At 41.6% G+C, this 27,581-nt stretch overlaps 1 protein-coding gene across 1 annotated transcript; it reads left to right on the top strand.

The window, feature by feature from the left end:
* The first annotated feature begins 731 nt into the window (after positions 1-731).
* LPO (lactoperoxidase) lies at positions 732-26,541 on the top strand. The gene is made up of 12 exons (XM_044673600.1): positions 732-831; positions 1,586-1,652; positions 5,890-6,062; positions 9,795-9,912; positions 12,364-12,493; positions 13,021-13,227; positions 14,600-14,924; positions 18,066-18,226; positions 20,487-20,739; positions 22,190-22,363; positions 25,035-25,275; positions 26,334-26,541. Exons 1-12 carry the CDS (start codon positions 732-734, stop codon positions 26,539-26,541), a joined length of 2,157 nt encoding a protein of 718 aa, XP_044529535.1.
* The last annotated feature ends 1,040 nt before the right edge of the window (positions 26,542-27,581 follow it).

Here is a 27,581-nt window from a genome sequence, read left to right as displayed (position 1 = left end):
CACCCTTCAGAAAAACCATCTCAACACAGTGGCTAAACCAGGTTAATGGTAACTGGCAGGGGGACGTATGAAGACTTCCCTGGTGGAATGGGTGGATGAGAACAATTTATTCCAAGGGCCATGAAGGCAGCTGAAGCAGGCTCTGTGGAGAGCTTAGAGTTTGGTCAGACATTGAACATGCCAGTGTCATCCACTGCATCCCAGGCTGTCATCAGGCATTCTGACTTGTGTCTTGCCACTGGTCTTTGATGACTGAAAGAGAGAGTGAAGCCAATGACCTTTTTTGCCTCACTTAAATCCAATTCACACTCATATCAAGACATCACCCCTTGTCATTTGTCATTTTTCCCCTTCAAAATCAAAGGACAAATAACAACTATGTGCCAGGCGCTGTGCTAAGTGCTGGGGATACGATTAATAAAAAGAAAGACTCCCTGCCCTCAAGGAGCTTACTATCTAAAAGGGGAAAGAACCCAAAAGGAGGCATGAAAAGAGAATAGAACACCAGGGGCTATCCAGCCTGGGGACATCTTGTTCCTTGGAGTTAAAATCAGGCAGGTCAGAAGAAGCAACATTGAGAAACATATTGATTCTTTTCCTTTTCCCATTGCCATGTTCTGGTCTGGTTCTGCTCTGCCAGATTCTTTTAGGTGCTCAGAGCCTCTCCTAAGGGCTCTGGTAGGATTGGCGAAGGTAACCTAGGCTGTATTGTGGTGGCTTTCATTTCAGGGATGAAGCTGCTCCTCTCCTTTGCTGGGCTGTTGGCATCACTAATCTTGACTCAACCTACTGAATCTGCAGAGACTTTGCTCCAATCTACCGAGACTGCAAGCAATGGTAAATACCTCCCTTTGGTAAAGAATTCACATGCTCCTTGGCTTGGCCTGGCCCCAGATCTCACTATGGTATACCATGCTGCTAGTTTATTCCCTTATGCTGAAGTTGTGTAACCAGACATTTCTGTGTGAAACCTGCTTATAGGAATGGGGCACAGGGACCACCTCAGAGGAAAACCAAGAAAATCCTACCCTAAATTCCTTTGTTCTCTTCTTTTCCCTAGCCTTGAATTAAATTAATTTAATTAGCTAATTTGATTTAATTCAATCCAGTTCAATTCAAATAACACTTGTTAAGTTCCTACAATGCATCAGACATCATGCTTGATGCTTGAAAATACAAAGATAAAAACTAGATAATCCCCAACTACTCATGGATCCAATCCCACTACTGATCTTGCCCCTCTTTAGCCAATTTTGTGACCCTGTGCTGGGGGCGGGGGGGAGGAAGGAACCCTATTTGTACCAGTCTTGGTATGGACATCCAACTAGTTTTAGCTCAACTGCAGCTCAGAAGTCCCAAGAGATCCACCATTCTCAGAATCCTCAGTATCAGGGCTTAGAAGTATGTGTCATGATGCCTGGTCCCTTTTCAAACCTATAATCCCCCATTCAGTCACACTGAACTCTGAATCTTAGTGGTGGAAAAAAATTAGTTAGGTGCTGCTGTGGCCTTTAGGACCACAACTAACCTTCTGCTCTTTCTTTCCCTCACCCTACCCTCTAAGAAAATATCAATAAGACAGAAGTCATCTATGAAGCTGTGAATGAAGCCAAGGACCATGTTAATAAGGCCTTCCTGGCTGGCCGGACCAAGTAAGTGAGCAGGGATGGGGATGGTACTCCTCTTACAAGCTGCCACCATACAGAGAATACATCTACATTCTCCTTGATCACTCACTGAATAGCAGTAAAATAATATTTGGCCAATGCACTGAATATGTGCCAGCTAGGAGCTAAGGATACAAAACCCAAAGTGGAACAGACTTTACCCTCAAGGAGCTTACATTCTACTGATGGAGACAACATGCATATAAATAGACATTTACAGTTATTGGGAGAGGCACTAGCCATTTGGGGAGGCTTGGCATGGAAAATGGCTCTTGAGTAAAATGTTGAAGAAAACTAGTCCTTCCAAGCAGCAGAGATGAAGGAGTGCATTCTAGGTATGGTGGGGCAGCTGGTTCATTGATAGGGGCATGAGAGATGCAATGTTGTGTGATAAATAGAAAGAAGTCCAGTTTGAAAGGACCATAGAGTTCATGAAAGTGAGTAATATGTATGTAATAAGGCTGGAAAGGTAGATTGGGCTTTAAGTGCTAGACAGAAAAGTTTACATTTGCTCCTAGAAGTAATAGGGAGTCATTGGAATTTATTGAGTAGGAGAGTAACATCAGACTTCTAAATCAAAACTCTGGAATTCTATATTTTATATCTATACCTCTATCTATCTATCTATCTATCTATCTGTCTGTCTGTCTGTCTGTCTGTCTATCTACCCTGGCCAGTAAGAAGATAATAGCTATTGAAAATCACTTTGGCAGTCTTGTGCAGAATCAATTAAGAGTGGATGAGATTTAAACCAGGTAGACCAATTGAGAGGCTACTGAGTCTAGTCAAGCTGATAAGGATTTTAATTAGGGTGTGTGGTCTTCAGAAGAATCACAAATATTACCAGATTTTTTGAAAGGTCATCCAGTTCAGTGATATCAAATTCAAATAGAAATGGACCCACTAAACCATACACAGGAATCCTTGTGGGTCAAATATTGACTCAGTTTTTAAATGTAATGTTTTGTTCTATTATGTTTTTATTTATTCTATTAAATATTTCCCAACTACATCTTAATCTGGATCAGTTTACTCTCCCTTGCGGGCATGTTTGACACCTCTAAAGTGTCTAGTTAACTCCTCCTGCTCTTGGGCAGAATTATACCTTTAGGAAATCCAGGCACATACTGTGTTTTTTCTGTTCTGTTCTTAAAATTCTTTGAGAAAAAAATGTGTGTCCCAGAACCTTCTGGATTTTAAGGATCATTTCAAACACCTTCTGTCTGAAGCCTTTCCTGATTCCCCCCACCTGCTGGTTCCTTCCTTTCTTCACTACAGTATTTTTAACCACTTTGGTTTTGTTATTCAGTCATTTTTCAATCATGTTTGACTTTTCCTGACCCCATTTGGGGTTTTCTTGACAAAGATACTGGACTGGTTTGCCATTTCATTCTCTAGCTCATTTTACAGAGGAAGAACTGAGGCAAACCTCCTATTTTTTTTTAAGCTTACCCCTAATTCAGAGAAGTCAAAAAGTCTCTTTATGTCAAGTATCCCAGGCCTGTGATTAAAGATGAACACAAACTGGTGTATGTGATCTGGAAAATGTAATCTGGAAAATGAAAGGACAAGAGAGAAAATGTAGGAAACAGGATAAGGAAAGCAGTCTTTATTCTTGACCTTATTATAAAGTCAGTCAATCAGTATTTATTAAGCACTTAATAAATGCTAAACTCTGGCCTGCTAGATGGCTCAGTGGATAGAGAGGCAGACCTGGAGACTAGAGGTCCTGGGTCCAAATATGATCTTAGAGCAGCACCACCTAGCTGTGTGGCCTTGGGAAAGTCATTTAGCCCCAATTACCCAGCTCAACAGAGCACTAGGCTCTGTTCTAAGCATACAAATAAAGAGAAAATGGTTTCAGAGAAACCTAGGAAGACTTGTATGGACTGATGCCAAGTGAAGTAAGAAGAATCAGGAGAATATTTTATACAATAACAATATTGTAAAGACAATCAACTTTGAAAGTTTTAGGAACTCTAATCAACATAATCATCAATCACAATTCCAGAGTATTATATGGAACAGGTTCTCTACCTCCTGATAGAGAGGCAATAGACTCAATACAGATTAAGATATATTGTTTTTGGACATGAACAATGTAGGAATTTGTTTTTCTTGGCTATACGTGTTTGTAGCACTTTGGTTTTTCTGCTTACGGAGTGAGAGGGAGAGAAGTCTTCATTTTTAAAAAAAAAATTTAAACCCTTACCTTCTCTCAGAATTAGTACTCAGTATCAGTTCCAAGGCATAAAAGAATATGGGCTAGACCAGTGATGGCAAGCCTTTTAGAGACCAATTGCCTGAACTGTAACCCTCACACCACATGTGAGCCCCCACCTTACCCCAGACAGGGGAGGGAGGAAGCATTCCCATGGGGCTGCTGGGCAGAGGCAGGTGATGATAGAAATGTCCTCAGGCACACGTGGAGAGAGGGAGGGGAGCAGCCCCCTCCAGCACTTGTGCCATAAGTTCACCAACATGGGGCTAGACAATTGGGGTTAAGTGACTTGCCCAGGGTCACAAAGCTAGGAAGTATCTGAGGCCAGATTTTAATCCAGGACCTCCTGTCTCCAGACTTGGTTCTCTATCCACTAACTACCTAGCTACCCCAAGGATCTTCAATTTTTAAAAATTAATTAATTAAAAAAGAGAGAAACAAAAGCATAGTCCTTGCTGTTGAGTTGCTCACAATGTAATGAGAGAAACAACATGCTACTGATTATGTACATATAGATATATACAGAATAGATGGAAGATGCTGGTGGGGGAGAAGACTACATAAGGCCACCTGCAAAAGTGAAATTTGGGCTGTCTTAAAGGAAGCCAATAGGATTATGTATTTTGGAATTGTGGTACAGCATATAGAGTAGATCAGGAAGATCTAAGTTCAAATCTAGCCTTAGACATTTGCTAGTTTTTATGATCTTGGGCAAGTCACTTAACCTCAGTTTCCTCATCTATAAAATGAACTGGAGAAGGAAATAGCAAATGACTCCAGTAATTCTGCCAAGAAAACCCCAAATGCAGTCACAGATGGTTGGACACAACTGAACAACAAACAAAGTGGTTTAAAAGGCAGTAGCTTCTCAGCAATACAATGATCCAGGACAATTCTGAGGGATTCATGACAAAGAATGCTATCCACCTGCAGTAAAAGAACTGTTAGAATCAGAATGCAAATCAAAGCATACAATTTTTCAGTTTGGTTTATTTAGGTTTTTGTTTGGGGTTTTGGCTTTATATGATTATTCTCTTAGGAAAATGAACAATATGGAAATGTATTTTGCATGATAATACATGTATAGCCCAGGTTGAATTGCCAGATCCAGGAGATGGGAGAGAAGAGAGGAAAGGAGACAATTTGGATCATATAACTTCAGAAAACATATGTGGAAATGTGTTATAAAATATCTTTATAATAAAAAATACATAAGAGACAGTAGCTTGGAAAGGAAGGAATCCGCAAGTAGGGACATCAGAAAAGGGGTATTTGAGCTGGGCTTTAAAGCAAGAGAGAGATTCTATGAGGAAGGAATGTATTCCAGGCATGAGGAACCACCAAGAAAAAGACACAGAAATGAAAAGTGATGTGTCATGCATAAAGTATAGAGAGAAGACCAGATGAGCTGAATTGCAGAGAGATGGAGGGAAAATTGACAGCCATTAAGGCTGGAAAGAATAGATTGGGATCAGATTATATAGGGGTTTTAAAAACTAAAAATTTATTTGAGCAACTAGTACATCCAGTTCAAGATAAAGTGTTAGTTTTTTCCCAATACTAAAATCAGAGACCTACACTGGACCACCATTCTCTTGTGAATGTGCTCTAAAGATCATACTCTCTTAGGAACAGAAATTTCACATTCCTCATATTATAGATGAGGAAATTAAGATTTAGAGGGTAATATTCCCTTTCCTGAGGCCACAAAGAACAACCTGTCCTGTGAGATATCTGGAGCAAATGTTTATTTAAGTAAGCTCAAGTGTAAAACGCAAACACTAATACATTCCAACATGGCGCCATAGGCTGAGCAGAGGTTCTGTTGCTAGCTGAGGAAGAAGGGAATGGAGTTCCCAAAAGAGCACTGGAATCCAGAGTTTCTCATCTAGCAGGCACTCCCACAATAACGTATAAGCAATCCTAGCTCCCTGGGGTAAGGCCTGGAGGCCACTGGGTCTCTCCTCCTGACTGATGGCCAATCACCTTGTCTCCTTGTAGGGTGAAGGCAATCATGGGGAGCACTCCGACTTCCCTCCAGCTGTCCAAAGTCTTCAAACAAGCCACTGGCCAGACACGGGAGGTCTTGCGCAAGGCCCAGGTATGGGAGGAATGCATCAAGATCCTAGGACAGAAAGTACACATGAACTTGTTGGCCATTGACAATGTTACAGGTACTCCCAAAATCATGGGATTCTAGCTGGGGAGGAGGGGAAGGTAGAAGGGCTCTTTTCCCAGAAACAGAACTTGATATTTATATCCCTTTTCCCTAAAAAAGCATTCTTCCTTTAATACCTACTCAATTAATGTTCATTGAGTGAATTAATAGTAATCTACTTTCCCATACTCTATTTCTCTCTCACCTTCTTAGGGCCATAGGTTATAGGGGTAGCTAGGTAGCAAAGAATGCCAGGCCTAGAGTCAGAAGGACCTAGGTTTAGATCTGGCTTCAGTCATTTACTAGCTGTATAACTCTGGGCAAGTCATTTAACCCCAATTGCTTAGCCCTTACTGCTCTTCTATCTTAGAACTAATACTAAGACAGAAGATAAGGATTTTTTTTAAGATCCATAAGTTAGAATCATTGGGGTTCCAGCTGGAATGGACCTCAGAAAATCATCTAGCTCAGTGATTCCCAAAGTGGGTGCCACCGCCCCCTGGTGGATGCTGCAGCAATCCAGGAAGGCGGTGATGGCCACAGGTGCATTTATCTTTCCTATTAATTGCTATTAAAATTTTTAAAAAAGTAATTTCCAGGGGGCTAAGTAATATTTTTTCTGGAAAGGGGGTGGTAGGCCAAAAAAGTTTGGGAACCACTGATCTAGCTTAACATTCATCCCCTTTTCCTGGGAAGAAGGAAACTGAGGTCGAGTGATGGAAAATGGATCCTTCAAGGCCATATGTCTGTTGAATCCAGGAAGGTCCAGACTGGAGAACATTTCAGCTTATTATATAAATAGGGATTAATTAGAATTCTGTTCTGAAAGGTGAGAGGCAGCCTGGATAGAAAATTGACCTGAGTCAGGAAGGCCTGGATTCACATCCTGTCTCTGATACATACATACTACTTGGATGAACCTCGTCAAATCATTTAATAGTTCAGTGCCCCAGTCTCTAAGACATTCATCATCTTACAGAGAAGGTGCCACCCCACATTGGTGGAGGGAGTTTCCTCACGAGAGAATTTCCTAAACCAGTGAAATCACAGACCTAGTCCCTATGATGATAAATAAAATTTATTTTTTTCCAGACAAAGAGGATCTGAAAAGATGATTCCTCTAGGAAAAAATACCCTAATTTTCCTTTCAAAATGTCCCCCAAAATGCCACTGGGGGAGGGGGTTTCAGGAGGAATTCAATACCTGGAAATTACATTTGGTGCTTCCTTCCCTTTTGCCATCTTCTGCTTTCTCCAGGCTTTTAAAAAAGGAAGGAGACTGGGGAGAGCTAAATGATTACAATGTTGAAATCATTTAATTTTTTGAAGTCAACCTTAAACTGGATCTATTAGTTTAAAAGAATGTTCTGGGAACTCTAATAGAGCAGGCTGTGCTGGTAGCTTTGGTTACATATTTGTATTTTAAAATATGATATTTTTTCCTACCATAGAAACCCTAAAAGGTTAAGAAATTCATGACTTTAATTAGAATATGTAATCATCCTCCAAAGATCTTTGTCTGTACACAGTTTACTTTTAATGTATGTTTAATTATAGACAATGAAAGGTCAAATGGGGAGGGATGGAAAAAGAAAGGTTGGTTGGTTGGTGGGTTAGTTTATTGTTTGTTTTTGCTTTCTGATTAACTTGAAAGATTTGGGGTTTTTACGGAAAATACCCAGGAGACAAAAGACAGGCTGTCAGTCAGCATCCCCTCCCATGTCCACCCCCATCTAAATACATATCTCAGGTTCTGAGTTCTTTTCTCTTCTTTTCTTTTCTCTTCTCTTCTTTTCTCTTCTCTTCTTTTCTTTTCTTTTCTTTTCTTTTCTTTTCTTTTCTTTTCTTTTCTTTTCTTTTCTTTTCTTTTTTCTCTTTTCTTCTCTTCTTTTCTTTTCTTTCCTTTTCTATCCTTACTTTTTGTCTTAGAATCTATAGTATTGATTCCAAGCCAGAAGAGCAGTAGGAGCTAGGCACTTGGGGTTAAGTGACTTGCCCAGGGTCCCACAGCTAGGAAGTGTCTAAGGCTAGATTTTGAACTCAGGTCCTCCCAAATCCAGGTGTGCCACTCTATCTGCTTTGCTACCTAACTACTGCTGGGTTCTGTTTTAAAAAAAAATTTTCCAAACAATCCTGAAAGAGGAAGGGAGAAATAGGCAGAATTGGGGACTCAATGATACGGGGTATGTGAGAGTAGAACCCAAGCCAGATACTTTCCTAGAGTTCTCTTCTTAAGATAAAAATCATAGATTTTGAGCTAGAAGGTACCTCAAAGGCCAATGAATCCCCCTTCATTTTACAGATGGGGAGGGGAGGGTGGATGGAACAAGGATTTATTAAAAGCCTACCATGTTTCAGGCACTGTGCTAAGTAAGCATTTTACAAATATTATCTCATTTGATCTTCATAACAATGTTGGGAGGTAGGTATCCCCCCCCCCCCCGTTTTACAGTTGAGAAAACTGAGGCAGACAGAAGTTAAATGACTTGCCCAGGGACACACAGCTAGGAAGTGCCTGAGGCCAGACATGAACTCAGATCTGTCTGAATCTAGCCTTTTATCCACTGTGGCACCTAATAGAACAAATGAAGCTTGAGTGACTTGTCTAAGGTCACGTAGATAGCAAGGGTTAGTGATAGGTTTGAACTGTATTACACTTATTCCTCCTAGATGACTAACTTCCCCTGCCCTCCTTTATTGTTAATGCCAGGGAAACCTTTGGGCATTATCAGAAAGGTAGGAGCACTCACCTCTATCCCAGATTGCTCATACTGTTGCTCTATGGCTTGTTAAAGTCATTTGCCCCAAACCTCCCTTCCATATGTCCCAAAATCCTGCCCCTTCCTGCCTACAGCACCCCAAAAGCATCCATCTCTGGTCCACTGTACAGCTAATCTGGGGGTGGGAGGGCGGTGTTAAGAAGGACAAACACTGGTTCACACTGAGATAACCAGGAATATTGGTTGTCTAGAAAAGTAGCCTGGAGACCAATAAATCTGGAGTTAGTGGACCTTCAGACCTTGTGATAAAGGGAAGAATTATTAGTCAGCATCGAACAGATGTCTGGAGCCAGCAATCCTACCCTCCTTAAATCATATCAGGCTAGGCTCATAGCCCATATGGTGGAAGAAACAAGGGGAAGCCAGGCCACTTAAGAAGAGATTGGACTAGGAGCAGCTAAATGGTTCTCTGGATAGAATGCCAGACCTGGAAATGGGAATTCCTGGGTTCAAATCTGGGCTTAGACACTTCCTAGCTAGGGGACACTGGACAAATCACAATCCCAATTGCTTAGCCGTTACTGCTCTTCTGCTTTGGAACTGATACTTAGTATTGATTCCAAGATAAAATAAGGATTGAAAAAAAAAACACACACAAAAAGAATAAATAGGACCTGCCAGGAAATCGGCAGGTCTCAGGAATATCTCCTTTCTAAGAGGGATAGGGGAGGGGTGTGCTGGAGCCAGCTCAAACCAGCTTGATTATTACAAAATAGGATTTGATTTATTGTTTTATTATCACCTAGATTTAAGAGATTGATGGAGGAAATGTTTATAATCCAGATTAAATTTAGAAATGTATTAGGTATGCCTTTTTTTTCCTCCTAGAGAGTTAAATATTTACTGACACACTGCATTATGCTGGTTTGAGAAATTGTAGACAATAGTCTGACAGTACCATAGCCCAACCTTAGAATGGAAAGAGGGGCAAAACCTCAGAGCTTCTAAAATGTTCTTCTTCTATGACAGCCCCCAGTTTTGACTTGGATCTGCTTTCTAAAGAGGTGGGCTGTAACAAGGTGACCCGATCAGTGAAGTGTGACTGGAACAGCAAATACAGGACCATTACCGGAGAATGTAACAACAGGTGTGTGGGAACCCCTGGGAAAGGTGCTCCTCTCCGAAACAGAAGGATACCTAGGCTACCCTTTCATGTAATCCACTTGCCCGCCATTGCTCCCTCCACCTTCCATATGGCCCTTAATGTTACATTCATATTTTACATAATTACATTTAATCTCATTCAATAATTACTACATACATAGTACATGGATTTATATAACCCTAACATATAAAAACATACATTATACTCCTATATTACTAAAAACATGAAGTGCTTAGAAATCACATGACACATGAGCATCCTAAACCAATTTATTACATGATGTTACATAAGATCCACTATGTTGGCGTACTTAGACATCATATCTAGGTCACCACATTGTATTTTCTTTACTCATACTAGCATATCACAACCATTAGCAGTACCTCATCCCACCCTTTAAGAGCTTGAAGTTCTTTAGGGGAAGCCCATAAACTGACATACCTAAAATTCTTTAAGGAGCTACTTACTGGTCATTACTTTAGTGTCATTTAAATTTCAGTCACTCTAAGTGACTCTAATCCCATTAAATAACGCATCACAATGACATGAGTACTAAACCACTCATAACCAGCACAACTGATTCTGACAGGGAGGAAGAATCAGGAGGGTTTTTTTCCCCTTGGGGGGGGGGGAGTGGTTATCAACTGAGCAGGTTCCTAGAAAACTCTCATAACATTTATCTGTGACATTTCAATGCTATCCTTAAAATTCACACTCTTAGGGGTAGCTAGGTGGCTTGACTGGATAGAGAGCCAGATCTGAAGTCAGAAGGTCCTGGGTTCAAATCTATCCTTAGATGCTTTCTAGCTGTGTGACCCTAGGCAAGTCACTTGATACCCATTGCTTAGCCCTTACTGCTCTTCTGCCTTAGAACTAATTCTTAGTATTGATTCCAAGACAGAAGGTAAGGGTTTTATTTAAAAAAAAAAAGTGATTTAAACAAACAAAAAAAGATTCTTGGTTTTATTGTGGGTGCATCCTCTACCAAAATATACTGTGACCCCTCCACATCTTTTTTTTAATATAATTATTTATTGTTTCCATAATTTGTTCTTATTTTATTTATCTTTAAACCATTACCTTCTGTAATCAATACTATGTATTAATTCTAAGGCAGAAGAATGGAAAGGGCTAGGCAATGGGGGTTAAGTGATTTGCCTAGGGTCACACAGCTAGGAAGTGTCTGAGGCCAGATTTGAACCCAGGACCTCCCATCTCTGGGTCTGGTTCTCAATCCACTGAGCCATCCAGCTACCCCCTCCCTCCACATCTTTGTAGAAACTCAGCGTGTGTTACTTTGCTACAAAAAAATTCATTATCCATTGTTAACCATAGGCTTTCAGGTCTATGATTGGCGGACACCTTAGAAGTCCCTGAGTCCAGTTCCTCACTTAACAGATGAGAAAGCTAAGACCTAGAGAGGCTAATCAGCTTGCCCAGGGTTACACAGCTAATACTCTCAGTGGCAGAGGCAGAATTCCAACTCAGGTCTTGTGACTCTATATTCATCATTCTTTTCTCTTCCACACTTCCTCCCAAGTGAGATATTGTTGTAGTAGGTAATAGTACATATTATGTGCTGAACAATTAAGATGCATTGTCCTCTAGGTGAAGTGACTTGCCCCAGATCACATAGCTAATAAACCATAGTCAGGACTCACATTCTGAATTTCCCCCACAGTTAACAATTCCCCAGAGTTCAAGTTTTTATTGTGATATCATAACTAAGGAAGGGTCATCAGAGTTGTGTCCCAAGGCAAGAAAATTTAGAGGGAACATAGAGAACTTTCCAGAGACCCACTCCTTCTGCCTTGCATCGCTCATTCCTTCTGGTACCCACAATTCAGGGGTTGTTCTCTCCCTCCTGTAGCCAGGAAAATTGGAAAGTGCAGTCAGCATGGTGCCACACAAAGAGGGCAGGATTTGGAATCAAAGAATCTGAATTCAAATTTTGACTCTGCCACTTAACACTTGTGTGACTTGGGCAAACCACTTGACTTCTCCAGGACTATAAAATGAGGAGGTTGAACTAGGTGGACTCCAAGGTACCTTCCAGCTCTGTTTTTGTACCATGATTCTTTTTTTTTTTAAACCTTTACTTTCTGTCCTAAAATCAATACTGTGTATTTGTTCCAAGGCAAAAGAGTTGTAAGGGCTGGGAAATGAGGTTTAAGTGCCTTGCCCAAGGTCACACAGTTGGGAAGTGTTTGAGGACAGATTTGAACCTCTCCACAATCATTACCACTTCCACTGGCCTCAGACACAAAAAGTTCCATATATAACTCTGGGCATTGCCATTCCTCATAAAAGCCTGTACTTAGAACACCTCCTAGAGCCCCTACCACTACCCATTCTCCTCTAATACATAACAGATCTATCCAAGGCTATTAGGACCTGGACAAAGGTAGAACTCTGTTTTTTTCTCCATCTCAGACGGGATCCCATATTGGGCTCATCAAACAGAGCACTAGCCCGATGGCTGCCTGCAGAATATGAAGATGGGATTTCTCTGCCCTATGGGTGGACTCCTGGGGCCAAGAGGAATGGCTTCCCTCTCCCACTGGTAAGGAAGAGAATTTACTTTCACAGGTAGAGAAATAAGAAAAAGAGACAGAGAACCAAAGAGAAAAGAGTAAGAACTGTAGAAGGTTGTTGAGATTGGGTAAATGACTGCCATTTTTACTTAATTCCTGATTAAGTTTTTCTAAAGCCCAGAAGGTGGAAGCAAAGTCCACAACCACATCCTTGAACTAAACTGGGAAGAAATAGATACTCAGCTGGGCACAGCTAGAATGCCCTGTGTTCCATCCACATGGCACAGTGCCTCTCTCTCCCGTCCTGATCTCTCTCATCCTAATCCTGCACCCCAAATTCATTATCAGTTGTTTTCCTAGAGATTCTATGTGCTTTATCTGAAGATATTTTGGGGCACAGCTTTCCCCTCTCACTCAGAATCCACCATATCTTTGACACTTCAAGAACAACATGCCCAGTTCCAGAACAGCCGAGTCCTACTCTCTTTCCCAAATTCCAAACACCAGATCACTCACGTCCCTCCTTTCATGGCCTCTCATCTTACTCTTCTCCTAGGTCCGAGATGTGTCCAATCAGATAGCCGGCTACTTGAATAAACCTGATGAACCTGACCCATCGTGGTCATTGATGTTAATGCAGTGGGGACAGTGGGTGGACCACGACCTTGACTTTGCCCCAGATACTGAGCTGATAGTCAATGAGCACAGCAAAAAGCAATGTGATGAACTCTGCATTCAAGAAGACAACTGTTTCCCCATCATGGTAGGCTCTTTGCAGGATTACCACCACCACCACCACCCCAACCCCACCCTCCCACTCCTGTCATGTCTTGGTGTTGTCTTTGACCATCTTCCTTCTTGGTGTTGACCTTTGGTAATACAAATTCAGGCCCACAAAACTTGGGTATGGAGCAGCAGTTTAGCAGGAGGTGTACAAAGAGTAGAACAGGACCTTTCAGGAGATATTTAAGTTTTATTTAGTGGTGTTTATTAAGAGAAGAACAGGAGTAGGGATGGAGACCTCTTAAATCAAACATGCAATAAAAGTAGTATAATCTGGGATAGCCAGGTGGTTCAGTGGATAGAGAACCAGTCCTGGAAATGGAAGATCCTGAGTTCAAATCTGGTCTCAAATGCTTCCTAGATATTTATGCTTTGGAATAGATACTTAGCATTGATTCAAAGCCAGAAGGTGAGTTTAAAAATAGAAGAAGAAAAAGATTATCTAGCCCTGCCAAGAGTAAGGAGTTAATAATGGTCATGCTGTATTTTTTTTACACCCCATCTGGAGTACTAGGTACCACAGTATAGGAAGGAAATTGATGACAATGATCATATAATAATAATAATGATGATGGCTTCCATTTACATATGGACAACTATATGATGAATTGGAGAGAGTGTGACATGACTAAATGACTGAAAGACTAAAGTAATCTGTGTGACTTCATCTTATAGAGGTAGACCCTGAAGCCTAGAGAGGGGAAATGATTTGCCTAAGGTCCCACTGCTAGTAAGATTAAAATCTAGTATTTGAACTCTGGGGTCTTTTGACTTGAAAACCAGAATTTTTTTTCCACTGTACCACATTTTCCCTTCCCTCTATGAAAAGTAACTCCTCCATATAAAAAATTGGGGACTTCTGTGCCCCAGTCATCATCAGCTCTCCCTACATTCACAACCTCGAATTCTAGAACATTGAGGGAATTTTCAAACATTTTACTGATCTTTTGTTTTTATACCAACTTCACTTTCTAGCAGACCTCCTCCCAGATAGTCATCCCTTAAAATGAAAAATAGAAAACTGGAGAAAAAAAAAGAGTTCCTGACCACACATCAAACCTTTTCACCAATGTCTATGTGGATCCGCTAATATAAATTGTGCACATCAGGGTTTAAAAGTTCACATGGCCTTATGGGGAAAGTTTCTCAATGAGCTAAATCAGTCCATAGTGTTATAGTACCAATCTTGCATGTACTAGGCACCAGGAAGCCAAAATGTAAGCTCAAGGAGCTTTCTCTAGGGGGAGGACCCAACAACATGTACAGAGATAAGAATATCCCAAACCCACACGCTCTATCATGTCTCTCCCTGGACATGATCTTGCTGAGATACTTTCTGCTTTCTGTATTAGTTCCCACCTGGCGATCCCAAGTTGAAGAAACAAGGACCCTGCATGCCCTTCTTCCGGGCTGGCTTTGTCTGCCCTTCGGACCCCTCCAGTTCGCTGACCCGAGAGCAAATCAATGCCCTGACTTCCTTCCTGGATGCCAGCATGGTCTATGGGCCTGAGCCACTGCTTGCCAACAAACTCCGGAACATGAGCAGCCCCCTGGGCCTGATGGCAGTCAATGAGGAGTTTTCGGACAACGGATTGGCATTGCTGCCTTTTGACAACAAAAAGCCCAGTCCCTGTGAATTCATCAATAGCACCGCTGGGGTGCCCTGCTTCCTGGCTGGTAAGTCTTATTGGCATAGTTCTCATGTTTTCCAAACCAAAAATCAGGGTCCATCACCTGACAAAATCTGACAAAATTCCTTTTGCAAAACCCCACTAACGGTATACTTTCTTTTCTTGAAACTGGCTGTCCTGGAAAATCTGGGACATATGGTCTGCTGCACCTACTGAGAAGCAGAGAATGAGGGCCAAGTGAAAGGAGGGGGAGGACACTGGAAGAGATGGTGCAAGGTCAAGAAATGGGGCCATCTACCATCCATAAAACAGACCAGGAAAACTCCCATGATGCCACAAGGAAGGTTTTAGCAGGAGAAAAGCCCCTACTGTTACCCTCTCACCCTAGATCCAGGGAAAAAAAGAAACAGGGCAGATTAGCCCTCAGGCACTGGCCAAATGCTCAGTTGACCTTTTGGGTAGTCATAAGATAATATGGACTGGAGTAAGAAGAAAACTTAAGATCTATCCATTAATCAGAAATTCCAAGGAAACAAGTCAAATCTAACCCCCTATTTGCAGATGGGCAGCTAGGTGGCACAGCAGATAGAGCAGAGTCAGAAGGACCTGAGTTCAATTCCATCCTCCTCCAGACACTTACTAGCTGTGTGACCCTGGGCAAGCCTCAGTTTCCTCATCTGTAAAATAAGCTGGAGAAGGAAATGGCAAAGCACTGAAGTATCTTTGCCAAGAAAGACACAAAAGAGTCACAAAGAGTCAGAGACAAGTGAATAACAACAAAAATTTGCAGATGAGAAAAGTGAGGCATATAGAAATTAAATGATTTGCCCAAGATATCACAGCTCTTGAGTATCTGTAGCAGGTCTTACTGAGCAATGATCTCTCTGTTCTACCACATTACCTTTGTAGACCATGCTGCTTGCTTCTCAGTGCTATCTGGAAGTGATAGATAAGATTAATAATTGCCTAAAAAGCCCCAGATAAAACCTGGGAAAGCATCTCATTGAGGGAGTCTGGAAGAGCAGAGCTGTTCAGGGAAGAAGGCTGAAGAAAGCAGAGATGTGTTTTCACGTGTCAATGAAAGGCCTGACCTACCTCAGAGGCTCCCTGTGGATCAGCCAATGGGATATCTGGGGTACTCACTGCACACATTATTGTGGGATTAGAAAGGAAGAAGAGAAGAAAATGATCTCTCACCTGCACTATTATCATAGCCTCCTAAATGGTCTCCATGCTCCTAGTCTCTCCCCTTTCCAATCTATCCTCCTTGTAGCTGCCCAAGCCATATTTCTAAAATACAAGTATGATATCTTTATTACATTTATAACCCAGATTGAATTGCTTTCCAGATCCAGGAGGGAAGGAGAGAGGGAGACAACTTGGATTATATAACTTTGGAAAACTTATGTGGAAATTTGTTATTACATGTAATTGGCAAAAAAATCAAATTAAATTTTAAAGAAGAAAGAATTTAATAAATTCCATCTTATTAGATTCACCATAAAATATAAAATAAAATAAAATATAGGTATGACCACATCAATCTTGTACTCAACAATACTCAGGGGCTCCCTATTTCCTCTAGAATAAACTACAAAATCTTTGGTCTCATAGGTAAAGTCTTCTGCCATCTGGCTCCCAATTACCTTCATAATCAAACATATTTCACATTATTCTCTCCCAAGCACTCTCTACTCACATTGGCCCTTTAGCCAAGAAAACCCCAAATAGAGTCATAAAGAGTCCGACATGACCGAAAAACAGCTAAAGAAAAAAATGGGAAATGACATCTGCACAGGTGAAGTCCAAGCCTAGAATGCTCTCCCTTTTCACCTGCCTCTTACAATGTCCTTACGGTGCCTTTCAAAGCATCAGGTGGAGAGAGCTATGGATCTTGAGTCAGAAAGACCTGAATTTAAATCAGGTCTCAGACACTTTCTCACTGGATGCACTGGGCAGGTTGCTTAACTGCTGTCTGCCTCAGTTTCCTTCACTGTAAAACATTGTGAGGATTAAGTCAGATATTTGAAATAGCACCTAGCACGGTACCTGGCATTAATAAATGTGTATATGTATATGCATACATATAAATGTATATATAATAGGGGCAGCTGGGTAGCTCAGTGGATGGAAAGCCAGGCCTAGAGACGGGAGGTCCTAGGTTCAAATCTGGCCTCAGACACTTCCCAGCTGTGTGACCCTGGGCAAGTCACTTGACCCCCATTACCTACCCTTACGACTCTTCTGCCTTAGAGCCAATTGACTCCAGGACGAAAGGTAAGGGCTTAAAAATAAATAAATAAACAAATAAACAAACAAACAAATAAATAAATGTATATATAATAAAATAATAGGGATTAATAAATATGTATTTCCTTCCTTCCAAGAAAAAGCCAGGTGCTAACTCCTATTCCAGGCCTTCCTTATTCCCCTTTTATTTCCATTAGTCCCCTCTTCTTCTTATCTTGAAATTATTTTGTATTATTTTTGTTCATTAGACTCCTCTTTCTTTTATCTTGAAGTTATTTTGCATTATTTTTTTTAAACCTTTACCTTCTGCCTTAGAAAAAATACATAGTAATTTTTCTAAGGCAGAAGAGTGGTAAGGGCTAGGCAGTGGGGACTAAGTAACTTGCCCAGGGTCACACAGTTACAAAGTGTCAGAGGTCAAATTTGAACCCGGGACCTCCCAACTGTAGGCCTGGTTCTCTATCCACCAAGTTCCCCAGCTACTCCCTATTTTGCATTATTTTTGTTCTTTAGTTCCTTCTTTCTCTTATCTTGAAATTATTTCATATTATTTTGTTCATTAGTTTCTTTTTTCTCTTATCTTAAAATTATTTTGCATTATTTTTGTAATTGCTTATCCATGTGCAGGTTATATATATATTTCCTCTCTCCTCACTAGAACGTAATCTCCTTGAAGACAGGGAGTGTCCTGTTTTTGTCTTCATATCCCCTCACTGCCCCCATAAAACAAATCAAATGAAATTGAATTGAAGATATGTTCCCTAAGTTCCTCAAGAAACATATATTCTAATAGGAATGACCTGGAAGCAAGTCATATGGGATAAGGAACCTAGAGGCTGAGGTTATTCCCTTTGTCTTCCCTGAAACCCCTCTCAACTTCTTATACCTGGGTCCTGTGACTACTCTGGGAATCCAAAAGCTGCCTTGATTTCTCCAGGTGATTCCCGGGCCAATGAACAGTCTTTACTAACAGTCATCCATACACTTTTTATTCGGGAACACAACCGATTGGCTAAGGAGCTGAAGAAGATCAATCCCCATTGGAATGCAGAAAAACTCCACCAGGAAAGCCGGAAAATTGTGGGTGCAATTACACAGGTAGGGAAGGAGATTTCATATTCACATCTGCTTGGCTACAGACTTTTTTAAATGTAATTTTTATTTTATTTCTTCCTTTTCTATTAGCAAGCATTTATTTTCTCTTCCTCCTATGCACCCCTCAGTGGGGGGAAAAAAAGAGAAGAAAGGAAAAGAAAAGAAAAGAAAAACTGAAACCCTTGGAAGAAATATGCACAGTCAATTCCTATATTGACCATGTCTAAAACATATATCTTATCCTGAATCTTGAATCCATTATGTGGGTAGTATGGTTCATCACTGGTCCTTTGGAATCATAGCTGGTGATTGCACTAATAAGGGTTCTTAAGTTTTTCAAAGTTATTTTTTAAAAAATATTTTAGGGGGCAGCTGAGTGGCTCTGTGGATTGAGAGCCAGGTCCAGAGATGGGAGGTCCTGGGTTCAGATTTGACCTCAGATACTTCCTAGTTATGTGACCCTGGGCAAGTCACTTGACCCCCATTGCCTAGCCCTTAACACTCTTCTGTCTTGGAACCAATACACAGCATTGATTCTAAGATAAAATGTGAGGGTTTCAAAAAAAAATTATAATTGTATGTTTATAAATTATAACTAATATCTATGCTGTTACTGTTATCATATCCATTTTCTCTTGGTTCTGCTTGCTTCACTCTGCAGCAGTTCCTTCAAACCTTCCCAGGTTTCTCGAAAGCCACCCCTTTTCACTTCTTAGAGTACAATAACAAATAAATTCCATTCCCCTGCAGGCATCCCCTTAGTTTCTAGGACTTCGATATGACACAAAGAGCTGCTATAAATAATTTCGTACATATGGATTTTTTTTCTTCTTTCTTTGAGCTCTTTGGAGTATATAGGCCTAGTAGTGATATCCCTGGTTCCAAAGGTAGGCATGATTGGGTAACTTTTCATACTTTGTTCCCAGCTGCTTTCCAGGATCACTGGACCAATCCATGCCTCCATCAGAGGCAAATGCATTCATTTTCCCTTTTGTTCTAGTTTCTGTGGCCACATACTTCTCTCAGTTCCTCACCACATCCCTTCCTCCTATTTTCATTACCTCCATTTCCTTTCTATCTTTCCCTTCTCTACCTTTATTCCTTTCTAACATCAGAGACTTTCTAGCTGTGTGACCCTGAGTAAGTCACTTAACCCCATTTGCCTCAGTTTCCACATCTGTAAAAGGAGCTGGAGAAGGATATGGTAAACCATTCCAGTATCTTTCCCAAGAAAACACCAAATGGGATCACAAAGAGGTAGAAAGAACTTAACGACAACAATAATGACCTCATTTCTTTATTTCTTCTTTTGCCACTACTTCACCTCCTCTTTCATCATTCAGCTTTCTAGTCTCAAATAAAACAGTGGATTTGTAACATCCCAGAATCATGTTTGTGCTCCTATCACTCGAGTTTTTCCCAGCTCTGCTACTTACCAGCTATGAGACCCCTAACCTATCTGAACTTGCTTCACCTCCAACCAAATGGGGGTGTTAATATTCACAATACAATTTTTCCTAATTTACATGCCATCTCAAACCGGAAACTTTTTCTGAAAGTCTTAGTCATTAGGGTGCTCTCCACCCTCAAATTATTATAATATGCCTATCTATAGCAATTAATAGGAAAGATAAATATACCTGTGGCCATCACCACTCCCCTGGATCGCTGCAGCACCCACCAGGGGGCGGTGGTGCCCACTTTGGGAATCACTGACTTAGAGACTGAGCTAGTAGGTTCACTGGTAGAAGAAATGCCTTCTAACAACAGAGGTCTATACTTTCCCTAAAACTTATAGTCTTACTTTTGTCCGGAGGAATAAAGGGTGAAGTGAGTGACCCAAAGTCCTACAACCAGTATGTGTCAGTAGCAGGATTTGAACCCACGGCTCTTGGCTTTGAGGCTGACTCTCTAGCCACTACATCATGCTGCCTTTCTATCATCCTATGGAAAATCCAATTCGTTTTGTCTTTTCTTCCATGGAAACAGAAAATGACTGCCCTCTCTCACTCAGATCATTTCCGCTCCCAAACACCAACTGCTCTGAGCCTTAGTTTCCTTATTTGTAAAACAGGAACAACAATATCTATGGTAGATCCTTTGTGGGTTTGTTGTGGGGAATGAAAGATGGCCATGGGTCCGAAGAGCTTTGCAAAGCTCAGAGATCAACTGTTTAAGTAGCCTAGCCAAAGATTTCCTCTCTCTGACCTAAAGATCTCAGCCCTCTGTCAGTCACCTGCTCTCCTTGACCCTTTTCTCCCAGGTTATCACCTATGACCATTACCTGCCTATTGTGCTGGGAAATGAGTTCGAAAAGGAGATTCCCAGGTACCAGGGCTATAACGAATCAGAGGATCCCCGCATCGCCAACGTCTTCACCTTCGCCCTTCGATTCGGTCATGTTGAGGTGCCGTCTGCTATCCACCGACTAGATGAACATTATGAGCCCTGGCGCTCGGAGCCGCCTCTTCCCCTGAGCACTCTCTTCTTCAATAGCTGGAGGTTGGCCAAAGACGGTGAGTGCCCACCAGGAGTACTCTCCCCACCACTCCCCACTCCTCTCACCAGACTGGCTGCTCACTCCCAGCACTGAGAGACTGTCAAGGGTTCTTATCTTGATTTGCCCATTTTAACATGTCCCAGGCTTCTCAGAGTACTCCGGGAAGATTCCTCGGACAATAGTTTCATTCAATGTTTCACAAACTATGTCACACAGAATCCAAATGATAGAAAACCGTTCCATGATCAAAATTCAGCACTAGTGATATTTTTCCCTTCAGAAATATTAAATATAAAATTATTTACAAATCCAGAAATGCATTTTGAGGCGACTTTCAGCAGCTGGTCAGTTTTACTTTGTAGAATGTTTTGAATGCTAGGTTTGAAGACAGGAAGACCTGGTTTCACATTCTGCCTCTGACATTTCCAACCTGTGTGCCTGTAGGCCAGTGCCTTTACTGCTATAAGCCTCAGTTTCCTCATCTGTAAAATAGGGACAGTAATATCTATTGTAGATCCTTTGCAGGGTTGTTGTAGGGAAGTGTAAGATTTATATCCAAATTTAAAATGTAAAAATTTATATCCAAATATTCCAAGTATTATATTTTATAAAGCTTAATAATAATAACTTGAAGTAAAGGAAGAAAAGCCAAAAGTAGAAGCCTGAGTAAAGCTAGCTTTCCCAGCCTCACATGTGGGAAAAGAGAGCCAGGGAGGTGTTACACACAACTATATATGAACAACATAAGCACTCAACTTGGGGACAAAAAGGAAAGGAATTCTGGGAGATGAAGTCCAAGGGTTCAAGATTTTCTAATTACACAGAATCAAATGTGATCATTTATATGAAATTTACAAACCTTAAAGCAGGGTGTGAGATATTATTACTCTTTTTATTCCCAATTCTTCCTAAATCTCCTTCATCCAGGGATTATCTGCAGTCTCAGACCAGCATTTATGGTTTCATTAATTAAAAGCCCCAACAATGGCCAAATCACCTTAGGGAAACACTAAATGTGGTATTTGTCATATTCTTTTTTAAGGTGCTTTCCCTCACAAATTTCCTCTCCATAAAATGGGGGCTTTGGATTGTTGTTCAATCTTTTCACTCACATCCAAATCTCCATAACCCCATTTGGAGGTTTCTCCAGGCCAAGGTCCTGGAATAGTTTGCCATTTCTTTCTCTAGCTCATTTTACACAAATGAGGAAACTGAGGCAAACGGTAAAATTATTTGCCCAGATCACATGGTTAGTAAGTGTCTGAGACCAGAGTCGAACTTGGGTCTTCCTGACTCCAAGCCTTCCACTATGTCCCCTGCACCTCCTATTAGTAGAAGGTCTCTCTTACATCTTCTTCCATGATTCTATGACAACAATCCTAAGATTTGGAAATACTTGTTTTCCGTTGGAGCCTTCAGTGTCATCGGGTTCAGGGAAGGTTATATCTCTGGTTATATTATTACAGGTGGAATTGACCCTTTTGTCCGGGGTATGCTGGCCAAGCCGTCCAAGATGTTGACTCAAGACAATATGATAAGCGATGAACTGAGAAACATGCTTTTCCAGCCAAATCACAAGATCCATGGATTTGACTTGGCCTCCATCAACATGCAGAGAGGACGGGACCATGGGATGCCAGGTGAGAGACACATGGACCAGGCAACCCTCTGCTTTCATACAGGACTTCTAAAGGTTCCCCCATACTAAATCCAGCACTAGGAATTCTGGCTCTCCTAAAATGCAGGCGGCAGCTAGAGTCAGTTCTTAAGATTCCCTTTCCCCATTTCACAAGTGGAAAATCTTGGGCAATTTTCTTCCCAGTGTGTGGCTCAGTTATCTCATCTAAAAAATGAGGTCAGATTGGATTAGAAGACTCTAGGATTTCTTCTGGCTCTAAGATCCTATAATCCTCTATCCTTCCCTGATGCACAGATGCTTTTAAAAAATCCTTTTATTTATTTATTATTGTATTAGTGTCAATTATTTATTACTGTATTAGTATCAATTCTAAGGCAGAAAAGTGGCAAGGGCTAGTAGGCTATTGGGGTTAAGTGATCTGCCCAGGGTCACACAACTAGGAAGTGTTTGAGGTCTGATTTGAACTCAGGTCCTCCCAACTCTAGTTCGGGAGCTCTATCTACTGTGCTACCTAACTGCCCATGCACAGATTTTTCTTTTTCTTTTTTTTAATATCTAGTTCGTTTTTTTAACCCTTACCTTCTATCTTGGAATCAATACTGTTTATTGGCTCCAAGGCAAAAGAGTGGTAAGGGTAGGCAATGGAGGTCAAGTGACTTGCCCAGGGTCACACAGGTGGGACGTGTCTGAGGCCAGATTTGAACCCAGGACCTCCCATCTCTAGTCTTGGCTCTCAATCCACTGAGCTACCCAGCTGCCCCCCTTAATATCTAGTTCTGATCAAAACAGTGATCATTCATGACTTTAGAAGGCTGATATTGAAGCTACTTTTCCCTTTTGGCCAGAGGTGCAGGATAAAATGTCATTGTGCAGACATCACCAATGGATTAATTTGTTTTGTTCAACTAGATTGATTTGTTCTGAGGTAGGACTTGCATGGAGAGTGGGGTAATTTAGTAGTGATAGAGATGGAAAAAATAGAGAAAAGAGTATAAATAAAATAATTTTAAAAACATGTGGGAATAGAAAGCTGAAAGGGAAGAGGGGAAAAAGGGCAATTTTTCTATTGCTGTGCTAAATATAACAAGGATAGGGTTTGGACTTGAGATATCACCAGTGTAGAGAACTCTCAGTTAAGGAAATTCCCTCTACCAATGCTGACTGGCACCTTCTTTGCAACTCAGACAGTTGACTAAAACACTATAGGTTAAGTGACTTGCCCTGGGTCACACAGCTAGTTTGTGTCAGAAAAGAAACTTGAATTCAGGTTCTCCTGGCTTCGAGTCTAGTTTTCTATCTGCTCATCACTCTATACATGCTTTTGACAAACTGCACATAACAGGAAAACAAAAACTATTATTGTCTGGCCGTACCAATGAGAAATGTCAAAGATTATTCAGAGGAATGGGGGGAAAGCTGAAGAAAGGAGCCTCGGGGTAGTGTGAAGAGGCAGTACTGGGCGCTGTACTGAGCTCTCTTAATCTGTACAGCACCTGAACAGATGAATATGTGGACGGCCAGAACGAGGACAGGCAACTAACTAGGACTCTTCTCTCTCAGGGTATCAAAGGTAGAGAGCTGACAACAATTGCAATTAAGCAGTAAACATTTATTCAGCACCTACTCTGTGCCAGGCACTATGCCAATGGCTAGGCAGAAAAAAGAGTCAAAAGGCAGTCCCTGTCCTCAAAAAACTTACAATCGAATGGGGGAGACAACATGCAAACAAATCTGTACAAAGCAAGCTACTCTGATGAATGAGAATGGATAAGAATGACGACTAAGAAATATTTAAGAGAGGGAAGGTCCTAGAATTAAGAGGGGCTGGAGAAAGCTTCCTGTAGAAGGTGGGATTTTAGTTGGGGCTTATCGGAAGCCAGGGAGGTCAGTATTCAGAGGAGGGGAGCATTCCAAGCAAGGGGGACAGCTAGAGAGAAGGCCCGAAGTTAAGAGATGGAATATCTTGTTTGTGGAAGAGCCGGGAGGCTCCTGCTATGCTGTGGGGACTAAGGTGTAAGAAGCCTGGAAAGGCAGGAGTGGGTCAGGTTATGAAGGGCTTTGAATCTCTTTGATCCTGGGGGCCATAGAAAGCCACTGGAGTTTACTGAGTGAGGGTGGAATGCAATCAGACCTGCATTTAAGGAAAATCACTTTAGTGGCTAAAAGAATGGATTAGAACAGGGAGAACTTGAGGCAGGCCGACCCAACAGCTGGTAGAGCAATGATTTCAAGCCTTTTACCCCCTGGCCCCTTTCTATCTTTTTACACTTTACTCTCTTCCACATACTCTAGGATCTGGCGACCTCAGCCTTCTTACTCTCCCTTGAACACAGCAATCCATCTCCCATTTCCAGGCATTTTCACTAGCTGTCCCCCTTGTCTGGAACGGTCTCCCTTCTTACTTCTGCCTAAATGTCACTTTCTGCCAAAGGCTTTTCATAGTCTCCCTCACTGGTAGTGCCTTTGCTCTGAGATCGCCTTCCATCAACTTCATCTCTATCTTGTAAGTATGTAGTTGCTTGGCTGCCGTCTCCCCTGTTGGAATGCAAGCTCCTCTGAGGGCCAGGATCATCCCCTGTGCTTATAGCACAGTGCCAGGCCCATAGTAAGCACTGAATAAAGGCCTGTTGATTGATTGACTGTCTCCACCTTCCCTCTAATCCAATCCCCAGGATACAATTCTTGGAGAGACTTCTGTGGCCTCTCACAGCCTAAGACTGTAGAAGAGTTGAGTGCCGTGTTGGGGAACAACAGGGAGCTGGCTCAGAAGTTCATGGATCTGTATGGGACGGCAGACAGCATTGACCTGTGGATTGCAGCCATTGCCGAGCCCTTTGTGCCAGGGGGCAGAGTTGGGCCCCTCCTGACGTGTCTCCTGGGGAAGCAGTTCAAAAAGATCAGAGATGGAGACAGGTGAGTCCCCCTAAGCAAGAAAGATGAGGTGCAAGGGATGGAAGAAGTGATACTAACAATATCAAGAGATGTTCTGGAGTAGCAGAAAGAAAACAGGACTGGGGAGGAAACTCATGTCCAGAGTTCTATCTAGTTCTTCCACTGACCAGCTCTGATCTTAGATAAATCATTTCTCTTCTTGCAGTGTGAATTTCCTCTTCTATAAATTATGGGTTTTGAAATTCTGAGGCGTCTTCCAATTTCAACATTCTGTGATTCCATGACTATAATTGCTTGGTGTGAGGGTGGAACTTTTTTCTTTCCTCACTAGGATTGGTGATAAAAGTCTCTCCCTCCCCTTCATTTTTATTCCCTATGGTGACAGATTCTTGTATCCTATGGGATGGAGAAAAGAGAAAACCCAATAAGGACAAGATATTCTCAGAATGGTTTCCAAATTAAGGGCTGTCTATTGCTTCCTGCTCTATCCTCAAGATACCAACACACACACACACACACACAGAGGCACAAGCACACATCACCCTCTATCAAGAAAGAATCTGTCGGTTTTTTGCTTAAGGCCCATTATTAACATCCCATTATGCAACAGCCTTTTAGCTTCCAAATTAGCACCCACCCAAGTACATGGGTCCGTTGGCAAGTGGGTGTTTCTAAGGTTGAGTAAATTATAATCTGTAAGTATATACAACAGGCAACCAAGTCCTTAAAGGGCTATTTCCTTTGTTCTCTTTGTCCCCAAGAGGAGAGCCAGGGGAAATGGGTACAAGCTATGAAGAGGTAAATATTGATATAATGTTTGTATTAACTCCCTTATGATCCAAGTCATCCTAAAGCGGAACGGCTCCCTTGGCAAACAGTGGGTTCACCCTCTCTGGAGGTCTTCCTAGCAGAAGCTAAGTGGCCACTGGTGGGTTGCGTTGTAGAGAGGATTCCTGTTCAGGACTGAGCTGGGCTAGGCGGCCCCTGAGGTCGCTAGCTGCTCAGAGATTCTATGGCTTCTTCTTGGTTCCTAAAGGTAGGACAAGGACCATTTGAAGACCTTCTTTTCTTCCCCACAGGTTCTTTTGGGAGAAACCTGGAGTGTTCACCCCACAGCAGCGAGCCGCCCTGAAGAAAGTCTCCTTATCTAGAGTGGTCTGTGACAACACTGGCATTACAGAAGTCCCTGTGGATGCATTCAAGGCCAACCACTACCCTCAGGGCTTTGTGAAGTGCTCAGAAATCGACAAGCTGGACCTTACCCCCTGGACCTGTAAGAAGAATTAAGGCAACACCAACAATAGGACATCAACCTTCTTGTGTTTGTTAAGCGCCATCAATAAGGTGCCCCACCCTATCCATGGCACTATTTCTGGGAAGTTAAACCTAATTCTTTTGACTAGAATTTCAGGCCCTCTCAACTACCTTTCTCGTCTTTTCTCCCAGTATTCACAAAATGATCTTGTTGATGGAACGTGCCTGACACTTCCTGTCTCCAAATCTATGTGTTTCATGCCTATCTTTCAAGTTATCAAAATCCTACCGGTCCTCCAAAATCCAACCCAAGCCCATTTCTTTATGAAGAAATGGCACTGCTGAAGGTTCATATTCTCCCTTTAGCACTCATCAAAGCCTCTCTTTAGTCACTTTTTTTTTACTTGCTTAAACATCTTTCTGTCTTGCCTCCCCAGAAAGACCAGGCATTCTTCCAGGGCAGGGAAAAGGTCAAATTCATTTTTGTATAGTAGTTGCTCCATAAACATTTCTGGATTGAGTGATTGATTGAAGCTGTGATTTTAATAGTGCAATTATGGACCGGAATAAACTTAGTACACTAGAATGAACTTAATAAACTGTGAAATCCTTGCAGTCCAAGAATATTTTGTGTTCAGAAAAACTCAAGAATTTCCAGGACAGGATGCCACATACATTGTCCAAAATGAACACTGGATCAATTGTTTTCATTAACTGCTTTTCTCATTAACTAGGCAAAGTTCAATTTGGGGAGCTTGGCATGGGGTAGGGTTATGAAGAAATGACAGTGGTGTTCAAACAAAAGGCATCAATTAAGGGTACTTTTAAAAAAGAAGAACCCAGAGAGACACAGGAAACAGTCATAGCTAGTGTTTATATACCACTTTGAGTTTCACAATGTATTTTGCATGTATTATCGCATTTGATCTTTACAACATCCTAGGGGATAAAATAAGCTTAATCATTTTACAGATGAAGAAACTGGGGTTGAGAGATGTTAAGTGACTTGCCCCACAATCACCAAAGCTGTTAATTGTTTGAAGTGGAATTTGAACTCACTTCTTCCTTCTTCC

Source organism: Gracilinanus agilis, chromosome 4, assembly GCF_016433145.1.
Source record: "Gracilinanus agilis isolate LMUSP501 chromosome 4, AgileGrace, whole genome shotgun sequence".
Lineage (NCBI taxonomy): Eukaryota > Metazoa > Chordata > Mammalia > Didelphimorphia > Didelphidae > Gracilinanus > Gracilinanus agilis.
Note: the sequence above shows the minus strand (reverse complement) of the source record. Positions and strands in the feature narration are given on the sequence as shown.

Excerpts from the sequence above, each read along its gene's own strand:
- LPO (XM_044673600.1), top strand. The coding sequence starts at position 732 with ATGAAGCTGCTCCTCTCCTTTGCTGGGCTGTTGGCATCACTAATCTTG. Across the intron at positions 9,913-12,363 it reads ACCGGAGAATGTAACAACAG|ACGGGATCCCATATTGGGCT; the intron begins GTGTGTGGGAAC and ends TCTCCATCTCAG. Across the intron at positions 22,364-25,034 it reads ACGGGACCATGGGATGCCAG|GATACAATTCTTGGAGAGAC; the intron begins GTGAGAGACACA and ends TCCAATCCCCAG.